Source organism: Erithacus rubecula, assembly GCF_903797595.1.
Source record: "Erithacus rubecula genome assembly, chromosome: 4".
Lineage (NCBI taxonomy): Eukaryota > Metazoa > Chordata > Aves > Passeriformes > Muscicapidae > Erithacus > Erithacus rubecula.
The window spans coordinates 21,987,263-22,002,952 of record NC_136686.1 but is presented as its reverse complement, the minus strand read 5'-3'; the positions used below and the strand labels follow the sequence as shown (position 1 = coordinate 22,002,952).

The 15,690-nt window shown below is 35.4% G+C and overlaps 1 protein-coding gene and 1 long non-coding RNA gene across 11 annotated transcripts in view; both read left to right on the top strand.

The window, feature by feature from the left end:
- Positions 1-15,690, top strand: part of PPP1R12A (protein phosphatase 1 regulatory subunit 12A) — a 112,112-nt gene that overhangs the window by 91,389 nt on the left and 5,033 nt on the right. For 4 of the 10 annotated variants that reach the window (XM_079303854.1, XM_079303859.1, XM_079303858.1 and 1 more), the window contains 8 exons: positions 931-1,049; positions 1,708-1,773; positions 4,662-4,678; positions 5,785-5,926; positions 6,580-6,684; positions 7,605-7,652; positions 12,128-12,178; positions 13,763-13,924. In XM_079303854.1, coding sequence (XP_079159980.1) covers positions 931-1,049; positions 1,708-1,773; positions 4,662-4,678; positions 5,785-5,926; positions 6,580-6,684; positions 7,605-7,652; positions 12,128-12,178; positions 13,763-13,897 — 683 coding nt within the window. In that variant the 3' untranslated portion in view covers positions 13,898-13,924. Of the gene's footprint in view, positions 1-930; positions 1,050-1,707; positions 1,774-4,661; positions 4,679-5,784; positions 5,927-6,579; positions 6,685-7,604; positions 7,653-11,071; positions 11,103-12,127; positions 12,179-13,762; positions 13,925-15,690 lie in introns of those variants that run through there. The other 6 variants (XM_079303852.1, XM_079303855.1, XM_079303860.1 and 3 more) reach the window with 4 other exon arrangements.
- LOC306801121 lies at positions 7,659-8,991 on the top strand. Its single transcript, XR_013773994.1, has 2 exons — positions 7,659-8,182; positions 8,270-8,991. It is a non-coding gene; the product is annotated as an uncharacterized lncRNA (long non-coding RNA).

Below are 15,690 nucleotides of genomic sequence, written 5' to 3'. Positions count from 1 at the left end.
ATAGGTTCTATTTTTTTTCAAGTTATGACTTTTGGAAGAGAAATACACTACCATCTGAAATCCTAGTTTATTAAATTAGGGAAGGTGGATGTTCACCACAAATGTATTTCCCTTCTTTCCTATTTAATTCTTGCTTCACTCTAAAATGTTTATTTACCTCTGAAGACGATGATGGTACTTATTAATGATTAGTGATTCCTAGATCTGAACTCAACTCTGTGGTTTCTTTATTTAATAAAAGAACATCAGACTGAACAGGTTGCCTGATCATAAGTGAAGAACTTTAATTTGGGCAGGTTTGTTTAATTTTTTTTCGCAAGTTACTTGTAAACAAATACAGAAGCAAACACAATCCTGAGTTGTTGCATCTATGTTGAATTGCAGTTGTGTTTGTTTTAATGAAAAAGGACGTGTAATACAACAATGATCTAATCTAGGAGGTCCCAATTTATTCTTCCTTAGAACAAAAATGGAGAGGACTGTGATGAAAAGGAGTACTCTTAAGGAGGACTTTTAAAAGCTGGGGCTTTTTCAGTACTGCATCCTTGATATATGAAAAAAAAACAAACTTGTTTGATGAAGAATGGTAAAGAATTATCTTCTCTTTTTTTGTACTTTTATGCATCTGCTGACACAGGTGTTTCAATTATTACATGACAGTTTTGAAAACTGAACTTTAAGTCCAAGTTGTATTGTATTACTGTTACATTAATACATTTTGTTTAGGTGAAAGTATTATTTACAGTATTTTAGAGCTTTCTGTTCTGGGGAGTGCATATTGCAGTAAATCCTGTATGTGTTAAGGAGCTCTTCAGCGAATTTATTTCAGATGAAAAGAATTTATTGTGAGCATTTTAAAGACTGAGAAGAAGTTTTTCAGAAAATTAGATTGTGTCATAATTCAGTGAATGAGAAAGTTGTTATTAACAGAAGGAGGCAAAAAAGAAGAAGAGAAGGAAGAAGATAAGTCACAGCCTAAGTCTATAAGGGAAAGACGGAGACCAAGAGAAAAACGACGATCTACAGGAGTTTCTTTTTGGACTCAGGATGTGAGTAAACTTCACTTGTAGTGAAATGAAATGTGTATAGTATACTCTTAAAATAGAGAATTGTTTAGAGTAATACAATATGTAATTGATTGTTCTAGAAAAAAATTACACTTTTCAATTTGCATATTCCTTGTTTTAGTTTTGAGCTCTCAGGAAAAAAATCAAAATGAAGTTTTTTCTGTTGATACTGCTAACAAGAATTCTAGAACAATGTAGAAACCATAACTTAGTAGGAATTAATCATAATCTAAGGAAAATAAATAAATTATTGAATAAATGTTTTCTATTGCATTCATACCTGTAAAAGCTGTAAAAATGAGACTCTTTATCTGGCACATTGCAGGTACCTATGTACTTAGCAACTTAAAGGTCTGCTGTCAGATTAGAAAGGTTATAGTTGATGTTTCAGACTATTTTCTCTGTCACAGGATCCGTATGTGATGTAAAAGCCAGGTTTTCATATGCCAAATGCAAAATTGTTTCATCTCCTGGTGCCGAAAACATGTACCTGTTTGAGAATTTTCTTCAGATATCCTGTGTATTCTCTGTGGATTATACTTCTGCTCTTATATTTTCATACTAAAATTGCAAAATGCATTAAAATCTTGCTAAGCTTTCAACAGTTTAATTAATTTTCCTCTCCCACCTCTTTCACCAGAGTGATGAAAATGAACAGGATCAACAATCTGATTCAGAAGAAGGAACAAATAAGAAAGAAACTCAGGTAATTTAAGAAAGATAATTTGTTCATTAACTTTTAAGAGATACATTTTGATTGTAGATGAATTTCCATATCAACAGTGGCCATAACTGACCATTTTGTCTTCCATTCTGATTATGTAGAATTAGCATCCGGAAAATGTAGGTTGGATTTTTGACACACAAGTCAGGCATATCATCCAGCAGGTTAATGGAGCAAGCATTCAGTATCTACCCAGCAAAATCTTTATTTCACCTACATTGTTATTTTCAGATAAATTACGTCCAATTATTTGCACACACTAATTAAAACCTTTGGAAATCAATCCCAGTGTTGTCATTATTATAATTAAATTATATGAGAAGTCTTGTTTAATACTTAAATCCAGGATCTGACTGAGGAGATCTAGGGCACCCTCAGTCAGTTTGCAGATAACACCAAGTTCAGCAGCAGTGCTGATCTGCTGGAGGTCAGGAAGGCTCTGCAGAGGGATCTCAACAGGCTGGATCAATGGGCCAAGGCCAGCTGGATGAGGTTCAATAAGGCCAAGTGCTGGATCCTGCACTAGGGTCACAACAACCCCACACAGTGCTACAGGCTGGGGACAGAGTGGCTGGAAACTGTCCAAGGGATAAAGTAGCTGGGGATGCTGGTGACAGTGGCTGAACATGAGCCAGTGTGTGCCCAGGAGGCCAAGAAGGCCAAAGGCATCCTGGCCTGGATCAGCAACAGTGTGGCAGCAGGAGCAGAGCAGGGATTGTCCTCTGTCCTTGGCTGGTGAGGCCACACCTCGAGTGCTGTGTCTGGTTCTGGCCCATGACTGCAAGAAAGACACTGAGATGCTGGAGAATGCCCAGAGAAGGGCAACAAGGCTGGAGAAGGGTCTGGAGCACAGGTCCTGTGAGGAGTGGCTGAGGGAGCTGGGGTTGTTTAGCCTGGAGAAAGGAGGCTCAGGAGAGACCTCTCCAGCTCCCTGAAGGGAGGCTGCAGCCAGGTGGGATCGGCCTCTTCTCGCAGGCAACAGGGACAGGGCTGAAGGAAGTAGCCTTAAACTGGGCCAGGTAGATTCAGGTTGGACATTAGGAAGAATTTGCTCACTGAAAAGGGTATTTAAGCATTGGAACAGCCCAGAGTGTCTGTGGAGTCACAGGAAGCATTCAAGAAACATCTGGACATGGCATTTAGTGCTATGGTTTAGTTGCCATGGTGGTGTTCGTTCCAAGGTTGGGCTCGGTGATCTTGGAAGTGTTTTCCAGCACAAATGATTTTATGATGAAACACCAGAAGAGGTTGCCCAGAGAAGTTATGGATGTGGTTTGGGTGCGTGCTACAGAGAAAATGAGAGGAGAATGACAAGAATGATTTCTAGCCTGACAGCGTTAAGGAATCAGAAAAATCAATGCCTTTTTCGTGTCAGAGGTGTTTGAAAAAACTGTTTTGTTAAGATTTCAGTTTGTCCTTTCTTGTTCTTCAGAGCTCTTTTGACTCCTTGGATGATCATTTGTCTTTAAAGGAAAGCTATTGAAGAGAAGTCAGACTTAGCTAAGCACTTTTGACAGTTTGAGGTTGTTCTCTAATTTTGTTTAGGCTTTTTAATATTATGAGCAGAAAATTTCTTGAATCAGCGCAAAAAATGCCACGTTGTTAAATGAAAATTTGTGTTCATGCCAGAAAAAGTCTTAGAACTAAGCTGTAGGATACCCACTTAAAAATAAGGAAATTGGAAGATTTCTTTGGTAGATAAAGTCTTTCTGTCAAGCCAGTTTTTAAGTACAATGCATTGCAAAAGAAGTCCTAGCAATTTGAATAGATACTACAACTGTGGTTAGCTTATAATTTATGGACTAATTGTGGCATATTCTACAAAATCTCTTAAATGGCAGCATTATTCATGCTCTTGACAGAAAATAGTGGTGTTTCATTAGGAGTGCTTAGGCTATAGCATGTACCTTTGATATTGTCTGGGCAGTAAGTGAACTTGAAGGTGTCAAAGGGGAAATTGAGTGTATTGTGGAGAATATGGCTGTTTACCTACATACATTGAAGAAATAGTTTCCTTCTATAAAAGGAAATCAAGCAAGCCACATCAACTCCCCCAGAAAACCACCTATGGGGAAGGCTTCAGCCACTGCTAGGTGAATAACATTGGAGGACGTCCAGGTGACGATACATCAGTAGAGTTTCTTGACTGAAATGTCTTCACCCGAGACTGGAATAATAATTGGAAGAAATTATGAATCTGTATTGATCACCCAGAGAGGAAAAATGACTGATGTAATGCTTAGAGGACATTCCCTCATTCTTAACTCATCAATTTTATTTAAGTTTCACTTGTCAACTAATGAGAGCTTGATTTTTTTATAATAATTTCATTCATTCATTCCAGGTGAATCAGGGACAAAATTTACTGTCATTTAAATTTAGTCTGATAAGTACTTCCTTATGTTGTTAGTGCAGTAACTTGTTTCCAATCACATTATGTTGAAACAGTGATCCTATATCTTAATTTATTGTTTTGATCTGAAGTTCAAAACATCATAGCTAATGTTAAAGAAGAGAAAGAAGGAACAGTGAATTTGAGGAACACTCTTGTGATGCCTTTGATAACAGGAAAACAAATCCAGAATGCACCAACTGCTGAAATAACTCGACTGTTTAGGGCACTCCAGACTTTCAGAATGTTATGTTAGTGTCCTTGTAAATCATATTTTGTCAGGTGCATTCTAGCACATGTTTCTTTCCTAGACATAACAAAATTGAAGTTTTACACAGTTCAGATAATACGTACTGGTGGATGACATGTGCATTTGACATAACTGTTTAATTGTATTTGTTTACAGATTGTTGCATATTTTAATTATCTTATTGACCAATCCATTCTTTTTCTCTCTTTTTACCTCTCCCCACCTCAGAGTGAGAGCCTTTCAAGGTATGTGTAATTTAAACAAATTAATTGTTATATTTTCTGTCTATGTGTTGTCATTTTTAAATCCTTTAAATTCAGTTTAATTCCGGTAGTTGGACTGAGCTTTAAAAGGCTGTGGTGATGATGATACTTATGTTCTGCATGAAGTATGATTGTAAAGTACAGTGCTGCCATGTATGGATGGAATATTTCATGCTGGAGATTATGTTGAAACTCCGTATTTGGCAGCCTGGGCATTTCATAGAACATAGTGGGCACAGTACTGTGTCCTGCAGGTTTTTCAGCATGGACCCTGCTTTTACAAAGAAGATGAGGTTCTTGTTGCCTCTCTTCTAGAATATCCTACTGAAAATTTTCTACGTAGCCTCAAGAAAAATACAGCCTCTGAAAAACATATTTTATGAAGATTTGTTAAAAAGTGAATGCTGAAGCATTGATTTTTTTTTTTTTTTAATTTCATTTCTTTTAGGACCATTAGCTTTGACAATCGAATTTTACTATTTTCTGACTGGTGAAAATCTGTTTAATAAAACTGCTTTAATACATGATTAGTGAAGAGTGAACATTGTGAAATTACTCTTAACTTTATTAATACTGGTTGATATTGAGTTATTAGGATAAATACTAAAGATTTGTTTCATCAACTGCTTGTTGAAATACTAGAGTTCACAGCAAATAGTTTTGAAATCCTGGTTTCTGTAATAAAACTTTAAATTCATCTAGTCCATTTATCTAGTGTTCTTTAAAACGCTTCAATGAAAAATATGTTCTTTGTAAATAAAGAAGAATTAAGCTATCTAATCTAGTTTAAAGTATTTTAAGATATGTAAATATTTGCTTTCATTAAATAATTTAATTATATTTAAAATATTTCTCTGCATGCATTACTCTGCAGAGTGAGCAATTTGAAAACATTTTCACCCAGTATCTTGAAGTACTGGAGAATGTAAAAATTAAATTTTTATTAAATTAGAAGATGGTAGTCTAACTAAAATACGTAATTGCATTTGGTTGTTTTCAATTGGATAGCAGATGCTCAAAATGTTTGAGACGGTCAGGGGGCTCAGTTTGGCTGCAAAGGCAGAGAAAAATCAGAATTTTCTTTACAGATATGATACGGGATCGCTCAGCATGTCTGCAGGTGATCGTTACGATTCGGCGCAGGGGCGATCGGGATCACAGAGTTATCTGGAAGATCGAAAACCATACTGCAGCAGACTAGAAAAAGATGATAGCCCTGATTTTAAGAAGGTATATGGTCCAATAAGTTTGTTGCAAAAACAGAACTTGACTGCTGCTTTTCTTAAATTGTGTGAAAGTAGTCTCACATTGCATCAGAAATGCTGCTAAAGTAGCATAGCTGAATGGGGAAGCACAGCAACCACTACAGTGCGGGAAAATACACATTATGAAACATCTTCTGACTTGTACTTTTCAAGGCAAGGGAGAAATCCAGAGGAGCCAAGATACAATCAAATAAAAAAATTATAGTATTTATCATAAGAAAAGTATAATTAAAACTGATGTATGCATATATGAAGCCTTTTATTATATGTTTGCCATCTTACATGCATATAATATAAAATTATATATTTAGATCTTGTTTTAAGATAGAGCAGGAGTTTGTTGGGAAGTTTACTGTGGTGGGGTAATCTGTGAAGTGTGAAGAGAAAGAGATGTCTTAATTATGTCTAAGGTAAGTTGTGTGCTCCCTATGCAAAGCTGCTTGTTTCTAGAAATATTTAGTAGCAGTTCCTTACTGTGCTTGCCAATTTAAACATCTTTATTTTACTTCTTAGACTGCTAATGTATTTGTTAACTTTACATGTGGTTCAATCATACTTTTGAAGTTTTTTTTGCTTATCTCACTATTATCTGATATTTTAACAAATATTTTCTCTTAGCTTTATGAACAGATTCTAGCTGAAAATGAAAAACTGAAAGCACAGTTACATGACACCAACATGGAACTTACAGAACTTAAGCTACAGTTAGAGAAGACCACTCAGGTTTGTATTAAAAGAAACAGATGTACTTAACCAACAATGTATATAGTAAACTAGAAGCACCCCAGACTCTGTAGTGTGCTCTTTACTAGGCAACAGCTTTGTTTTTTATCCAAAGATGGTAGTGGAGAAGAGTATTTCTCTCTTTCAAAGAGAAAAGAGTGCAGGATTCTGGTCTTCAGCTGTGAACAAAATGTGTGAGACTGCTTTCTGCCTACTTAAGTAGTAGTGGTTCTTGCCAGCATGTGTCTGTATGCAACTTTTTTGCAGGGTAGGAGTAAACACTTTCTACACTGTTAAGCTTATATTCAAACTGACAATCAGGATTGATTGATCAATTCATAAACCTGCTGGCAAATTGGCAAAACCTGCCGGTTCTTCTGGCAGGTTATACCAATTTGATTGGCTAGATAGCTGGTTAGATACCTTTATCCTGGAAATGAAGAGCAAATAATGCATTCCTGTTACCAGTAACTACTGTCAGGTAACAGTGCTGCATGCATACAAGACACATACACAAGAGTTAGATTTGTCTAAATTTGTCAACTCTTGCTGTAGAATGTTTCATATTGTCAGGTCATATTTACCACAATTTACCTATACTTAGTTGTCTTTTATGTGTACCCTGCAAATGTTGGTGAACAGCATTTAAAAGGTGCCTATTTTTAATGCTTTTAGATAGAAATACTATGCTACTCCTATTAGCCAAAGGCTGTGTAGTGATTAAACAGCAGGGGTGGGCACCAAGAAGTGCATGATAAATCCAGCTTATTCTTTATTTCAGTGTTACTTCCTTGAATACATCTTAAAATGTTTTTGATTACATACTTCAGACAGAATACTAAAATGTCTAATTGTTTTTTCCCTCAATTCTGTGTTGTTTCAAAGCACATGTCAATGTCTTAATCAATTTTGTGTTTCAGAGACAAGAAAGATTTGCTGACAGATCACTCTTGGAAATGGAGAAAAGGGTGAGTTTCTGCCAAAGAGCTTTTAAATACTCCAATTCAAGCTTTGTATTTGTTTTGTAAGCCCTGGTTTGGATATATTTAGTAGGAACAGAAGCCTTTTTTATAACTTGCATTTTTTAGAGGATTTGGGGATTTTAGATTTCAAAGTGGCAATGAATGTGAAATGGGAATTATTCTTAATAATTGCCTTTAGTTTGCCTGTTTGTTCCTGATAACCACCGTCTAAACTCTGCTGCCCTCCAGGGATCTGCCACTTGTTCCATCTCATCCAAAACAATGTTGGCATTCCAGAGGGTTAAGTAGATTAATTGTGTCTCATCTTTTAGCATATTTCCAAGATGCAGAGAATTTCCTCAGTTTTTCAGAGGCACCAATTATTGTTGATAATGAGATAGCTGTTTCTGTCACACAGACATGAGACCTTAAACCTGCTAATGATGTAAAATTATCTTTGTCTGCTTCTTTCCTTGCACTATAACTTTTTCTGGAGGAATATGATAATGGGGTAGAGGGAGAAAGTGGAAGAATGAGTAAGCAGTGCAGGAAGAGGGTCATCAGAGTCACAGAGAACCCTAAATTTAATGAGAAAGAAATCCTGCAGTAAATTCATGTGTAAGATAGATTACAGGAATTATTTCAGAAGTTGGACATATGTTAATTTTAGGCTGTAATTTCATGCTAATTTAAAATGCAACCGTGTAAAAGTTTAGTTTCACAGCAGTGGAAAAAGGATTATATTGATTTTGTGGTGACCTTGGCTTCCTTCATGTCTCTGAACACCACATGGTTTTTTCCCTTGATCCTGGAGTGACACATTGGAGACATACTTGAAAAAATAATTAGACTTTGACAGTAGGAAGTGATACGGTAAACATTTATTTATCCCCGGTAAATTTAATATTCATTAGCCTTTTGTATTGATTTTCCAGTATTTTAGGTTTCAAAAATAAGTTTTAGTTATACAAAACTGTCTGGTATATAAACAAGCAGATTTTACAGGAGCACATAGAGATGTAGAAATACTCTCAGGCACTTCCTGAAGTTTCATTATCTTTATCGCAAAAGTCTCTGCAGTTAATTGTTGCCATTTAGCTCCTATTTCTCTCTTCAACTTTTTGGCATCCTAGTGTGATTTCATCAGTAGAAAGGTTTTAGCAGCAGATAATTGTTTTCCTGCTTGCTAGCATGGCCACACAAGTGGACATTTAATAATTTAATAGATGTAGCTGCATCCATTACTGTGTGGGTTCACAGGTAATGCACGGAGTACATAGATAGACATTATTTCAGTTTTAAATTACTGCTTGGCTTTCTCCCAAAATAGGCCATTATATTGAAACAACTGGCTTTTTTAGAAATTCTTACACTTTTTTTTTAAGACATTCAGTTCAACAGAAAAATGTCTTTCAGAAATATTATTTTCCCTAATGTTAGTATTAAAGCTACTGGATAAAACAATTAACTTAGGTGCTGTATGGCTGAAACAGGATTCATACAAAATTTGTGTATCTGAATCTTGTTTATAACTACACACTTCTCTTCAGACAGGAATTTAAATGAGGAATATATTTATGATGGTATTTTCTATGTTGTTTAAATCTGAAGTTTCACTTTGAATGTGACTTAAGCAGGATTCTCAGCTGCTAGTCATTAATAGCTGTTCTCTAGAAATAAGCTTATCGAATTCAGCATTTAAAAATAATTTCGAAGACACCTTTTTAATGTAATGTAATGTAACAATAAAAATGAAAAAAAATTAAAAGAAATTGTAGAGTTTTCTAAGTATATTTCTCCAAGTACATAGCTTCACTGAAATAAAGTACAAAACGAAAGATTTTTATATAAATTACATAGAGAAGAGGGCAGAAGTAAAGTAGTGAGGAAAAATTGTAAGAAATAAAAGACTGACAGAGAAAGAGCTGACGGCATCTTTGGACTATGACATTTTTAAGCTGAAACCTATATTTTCAGTGAAGAAAATGAGAATGTGTATTAATAAGCCTAGATTTGCACAATAGTAAAATGCAGGAAATACAGGGTTTTAATTTTATTTAAATTCACCCTTCAGAAGTGGGTTTCCATGATACAACTTGGTGATGCATTGTGAATATTGTTCATTTTCAAACTGTTTACCAGAAAGGGTCTATTTCCATGGGGATGAGGTACAGATCAGAGCTCATGTGCAAGGGCAAAAATAAGGGTTTCTTTGACAACCTATCACTCTGCCAAATATGCTAACAGCCCTTGGCAGAATTTTGTGTGATGTGGTAATAAAACTTAAAACCAAAACTTAAACTTACAGGTTTCAATCTGAATTAGAATTCAGAAAACTGAAGGTGCCTTTAAGCAATTATTTTCTCAAATTTAGAATTCTTCAGCTGGGAATTTGAATTGTGGACAGGTATATTAATTTATAATGTATAATTGAATATACTAGTATATGTAGGCATATATATCTGGTTTTACTTCTTAAAAATTGTATAGCTCTGGGGGGGGTTCAGTTTTTCATATGTGTGTATCTCTGTACCTCAGTCTCACTGCACAATCCTGGGGCTTCCAGTTGCTTTGATAAATACAAATGAGCTACTTTTATATTTATGAGTATTTTATAAGATGAGAGATTAACATGTGTTTTTTCTTTTTTTGTGAGTTACAAATGTTCTTTGGCATACCTTACAGAGTTGAGAAAATATATAATAAAATTTTAGACCTCACAGATTTTAAATATAATAATTTTCTGTGAGTACAGGAAATAATCTAATAATACTGGCAAATCTTCTCAGTGAAACTGAGTGCATTATTTCACTGGCAATCCCTCAAGCCAGTTCCTACAAGAGTAAACAACTCAAGAAGAAGAGGAGCATAGCTTCATCTAATAGGAACAAAACAGTTTTACTAAGACTGTTATATCTAGACCAGTCTATTTGTTTCTTTTGTATAATGTGAAATATGAAAAGTCAGTTAAAATTTTACTAAATTGGTTTCTGTTGCTAATAGACAAGCTCAACATACTAGTTAAGCAAATGCTTCAAAAGGATTAAGAATTTCTAGACACGTGAAATTTTGAGATTTATTTGATCATTCATCTCTTGGTTATTGAAAAAAATGTTGAATATTACTTAATATAAGAACTCATAATATATGTTATTCTGTAAAACTAGTAGGTAACAGATAAAAGTGTAAATATTGTAAGACAGTGTGAGATTTTTGTTAGTTACTTACATCCATTAATTCGCTGGTACTTATGATCATTAATTATAAAATAAGTCTTAATTCAAAGGAGTTAATACATTTGGTAGTAACAATTGCAGTAATATATTTATTTTTAATAAAAATTAAAGTTGTTTGCTATAATGGGAAAATGTTGGGGTATAACTGCATTGTGATTAAACTAAATTCAAATGATTTATATCTGAAAGGTGTCCGGCAAGAGTCAGTATCTACTGGGCGGTATGATCTAACCAAAGTTTTACACACCTCAGTCAATGCTGCTTGCTGTTTGCATAACACCGTTGTATGCAGATGCATATATCCACTTTGCAATAATCTGTTGCTTTTGCCTCTCACCCTCTGGAAAAAAATCTGAATGTAGAGTACTGATAACTGCAGCTGCTTTTAAATGAGATCCACTGCATCGTCTGACACAGGAAAGCAAGCAATCAAGCTGTAAACCCCAAAGTCTATTGCATTAGCTGCTCATCTGTCAGATGTGTTGAAAAATAGGTTTAAACAAAAAAAAAACTTATCTGCACTGCAGACTGCAGTGTAGTATAGAAAACCCTAAGCTAACTTTCCATAAGCTGGCTTGGCTAATATAATCAGTGCAATCAAGTTCATATACAAAGGATAATTTCTCCTGCTTCTCAGGTAAAAAGGGAAATAAAAGGAAAACTAAACTATACGAGAAATGCAGAAAATATTCAAGAACCATTTTCTCAAGAAGCAGCTGATCTCACATAACTAGGTTTCTTTGGTACTGAGCTGAATCCCATAGTGTCAGTTGTGTCAACACTAGCTTGGAGTTCGGAGTGTGGACAGATCCCACTGAGCTGGGACAGATGTTTCAGCTACTTTTGTCTGTAAAAGCTTATGCTTTTGTGCTTCTATCTTTTAATATTCTTGTTTGCTTCTGATAATTTTCTGCATTTCTTGGATATAAAGGTCTTACAAAAGCCTAGCTCATGAAAAATAAATCTAAACAAGTTGTACTTAAAACCTTTCTAAATTAGTGAAAAGGAAGGGGTATGTTTTGTAGGACTTGATATGAATTTCTGTATCTCTTCCTCTTTGGATATTAAAATTCTGTGTTGACCAAATTTCTATATATCACTGCCATCACAAGTTTTCTGTCCACACTGTGCTTTTGGTTGTATGATCTTTGAAACTTGAAGTATTTCACTGTTACCACAGTATTTGCAAGCTCTAATTTTTAAAACATTATATTGTTCAGCATTAACACCCATCTTCTGATTTAGGAAAGAAGAGCGCTAGAAAGAAGGATATCTGAAATGGAAGAGGAACTGAAAGTAAGTAAATTAGTACACTATTAATGACAAAGTGTTGTATTATGTCAGTGAGATGTAGTCTGGCAGTATTACTGGTCTGTACAATTTCACTAGAAAATAACTAAGTTACAGCTGCATGTCCAGTCACTCCTGTCACATAGCTTTAGCAAAGCTGTGGTGCTGGCATAAGCAGCTGTATGTGTACGATTACAAAGAAGGTGCTGAGTTCTAGGATTCTGTATGTGGCTAACAAGAAACAGAGGTGAAACATCTTGAGCTAATCAAGATGGATTACAGTCTACAATTTTGATGTGATACTCATAAGTTTTATTTACTAATTACTATTATTAAAATCCATTATTGTTAAATATAATATAAATAATATAAAAATATAATTGTATAGATATTTAAGCATTAAATGTTTAAATCTTTATCTCATGTTCTTTATTAATTAGATGACGTTGCAATATCAAAAGAAAAACTTCTGTTTGTATAGTGAGAATCAGATTTTAGTTAACAAAATGCAGTCGGTAGGTTTGAGTGTTGACAAATGAGTTACACATACCATATTGATTTCTGATTTTTTCAACTATGTATAAAGTGAATCTCAGAAGAAATATTTTTAAAGTAAGTTTCATTTCTGTTTTGCTTGGGTTTTTCTTTAGTCAGTATTTATCGTTGTTAAACCCTCTGATATGATTAGGAAGGGTGAGAATTTGGGTGAGTTTATTTTCTATTATGTCCTTTCTTATAAACATTGGACATGTCCAACCAAATTTAAGAATTTAACAGAATTTAAGTGGAATGTGAAAGTACCATTATTTTGACATTTTATATTTTTCCCTGATTAATAAGAAGTTTCCTATTAAGCTCATTTTTGAGCTCCCTCTGGTGCTTGGAAATGGCATTAACTTCCAAATACTTTTCATTAAAATACATGCATCAAGTTCTGTTGAAGTAATTGAAGTTGACAGGCAGAAGAGCAACTGTGACACCTCTGTCTCCCTTGGACAAGATAGTTTGCTGTAAGAGAGGGCACAAGGTCTGTAATTCCTTGAGGTTTTCAGAAGTGAAGTACAGAATAAACAAACTGTGGTAGATGAAAACAATTGTCTGCCTAAGAGTAGAAGACTGGATGTAAGCTTCTAGGGAAAGCTGGGCTTCTGATAAAAATAGAGACTACAAATATGTTGTTTTTTCCAAAAGTTTGCTTTCAGTAAGCAATAAGTGAAAGTTTTGAACTAAAGATTAAATATTCTTCCCATAGTTTGTTGTACAGTTGTTAAAAAGTATATCTTAAATGTGTCATTATGTACAGGGTTTTGAATAGGAGATTCAGTTTGTGCAATTAGGATGTTAAGTGAAGAATTCCAGGAATAGCTCTCATTGTTAATGCATCCTGAACTGTTTTGGAAAGCTGTGACTAATCACTACTGGTACTTAGATTGCTTTTCAAGAATGTGCCACTTGCTTGATACTTTCCTTTCACAGAGACTTACTTACTTTAAACAGGACTGTCTCCTCTAAGTTTTCTTTCAGTTCTGCTCATCTAGGATACATGTATTTTTTTCCTCATTTTCACTCTTGTTTCTTTGATTCCTGCAGAACCTGCAGCAAATAAAGCAGATTCAATCTTTGAAACACATAAATGAGCGGCTGGTGACTGAGAATAGGGCCTTGACCCGAGTGCTTGCCAAGTTGTCAGGGTCCTGTAGGCAACTGCGCTCTGTGGACTTGTAATTTCTTCCTTCTCCTTTGTTTAGCCAGGCAGGTGTTGACATTCAGTTTGTGCTTGGGCAGAATTTTACTGTTAACACTTGTGTGTCAGAAATTGGCTCAGTGCTGCTCGGTTCTAAAGTTGTGACTAAAGCTAAAGCATGGTGCCCAGTGTACAAGCTAGAGGTGTTGCAGATGTGCTGGTATTGTGTGGTATTGTTCCTGCTAGCACTGAAGCTCCTTGAAGATAAATTGGCAAGGATCCAGGAGACCTTTGACATGTTAAAATCTTGGCAAAGGATTTGGGTTTGCATGAGGATACACTAAAGTCAGTCTCTTGTTTTGATGTTTGTGTGAATGCTCAAATAGTTTTCTAACTAAATGCCTCTAGTTTTCTAACAAATTAAGATTTGAGCTTTCTTACTGCAGTTTGATTTAAATGCATAGAGTTGATAAAAGTTTAGTCTTAGCAAAAGAGTGTTTGAGAACTGGTTTCAGTACTGTGCATTCCTGAACAGTTACAATAGCAACCATTTTTCTTCTATTTGTGCATTTCAGTGTTTCAGAGGGGACCAAAGTATTGTCTTTTCAAAAATGTATTGGACTTTTGAGTTGATCACTGTTTTCACGTGTTAACTTCCCACTGGGGTCTTGCTAATCCTTATTTTTATCTAGACAACTTAAAACATCCAGTTCTAGCATAGAGTTAAAATTATTGGTTTATATTACTATATATATGGATATCCCAGTGTGGATGAGAGTCCTGCAATACATGGACTGTAAAATCACAGACACAAAACAAACTCTGTCTAGTGTGTCAAATTGGTTCAGACCTTTTTTTGACAAAACTATGAACTGCTTTGAGTTTCATCTTGGAAAACAATGCTAGTCTGTTGTTCCTAGTGTTACTGCAGGGCTGTTTCAGAAATCCATGGAAGGGTCAAAACTTACATGCAGATCAAAATGTGGTTTCATTCTACACCAAATCTATGTGCCTTTCATCCTCTTAAGAATAAGTGTCTAGGCTGGAGGTTACAGTGAGCTTTTAAGATGTGTAGTTGAAAAAAATAAACCAGCCTTCTGCACAGTGATTCTTGCTAAACTGCTTCCTTTCATCTACCCCCCTTACCACTTAGAAACACAATGCGTGTGATTTCTGCTCCAAATCTGATTTTGGGTTTTCCCCACTAAGAAGCCTGAAGTGAAGAGGTTTATCATTTTGCTTGGTGTCTTTCTGGAATTGGGCTAAACATTAGGATGTGGTGTTCCTGATCCACACCCTGCATTCCTCAATGTTCCTTTATGTTAACCCTTACTGACAAGTGAGGTCGACTTACTGACCTGTGTGAAAACAAATCCCTTTATTCATAATAACACTCAATCCATCTCACCCCAGTATTGTTGGATCACTAAATTTACTGTGCAGAAAGCAGCAGGAGCACACTGCTGCATGAGGAGGGAGAGCTGTCCCTTTAGGGCAGTCCCTCTTACATCAGCCTCAGCAAACAATGTGGTTTTTCAACACAGCTGAGCTAATCTAATGACTGCTGTCCACAGCTACACATCCATACTGTCTTTTTTTGCTAGCACTGGCATTCCTTTAACCATGGTAAGCCATTTGGGGTGTTAATCACAGCAAACTGTACAGTATTCCTCTCCATAGCAGGAGTTTTCAATGGCAGGTCGTTATGGAGCTTGAGTGGCCTGAGCAGCAAAAGAGAAGCAATGGAAGCACAGCAGGGAGCCTTGACAGTACCATACATTAACAGTAGCTGTGTGCCTGAATAACTTCAGCAGTTCATGAGCTTTTTGGAATC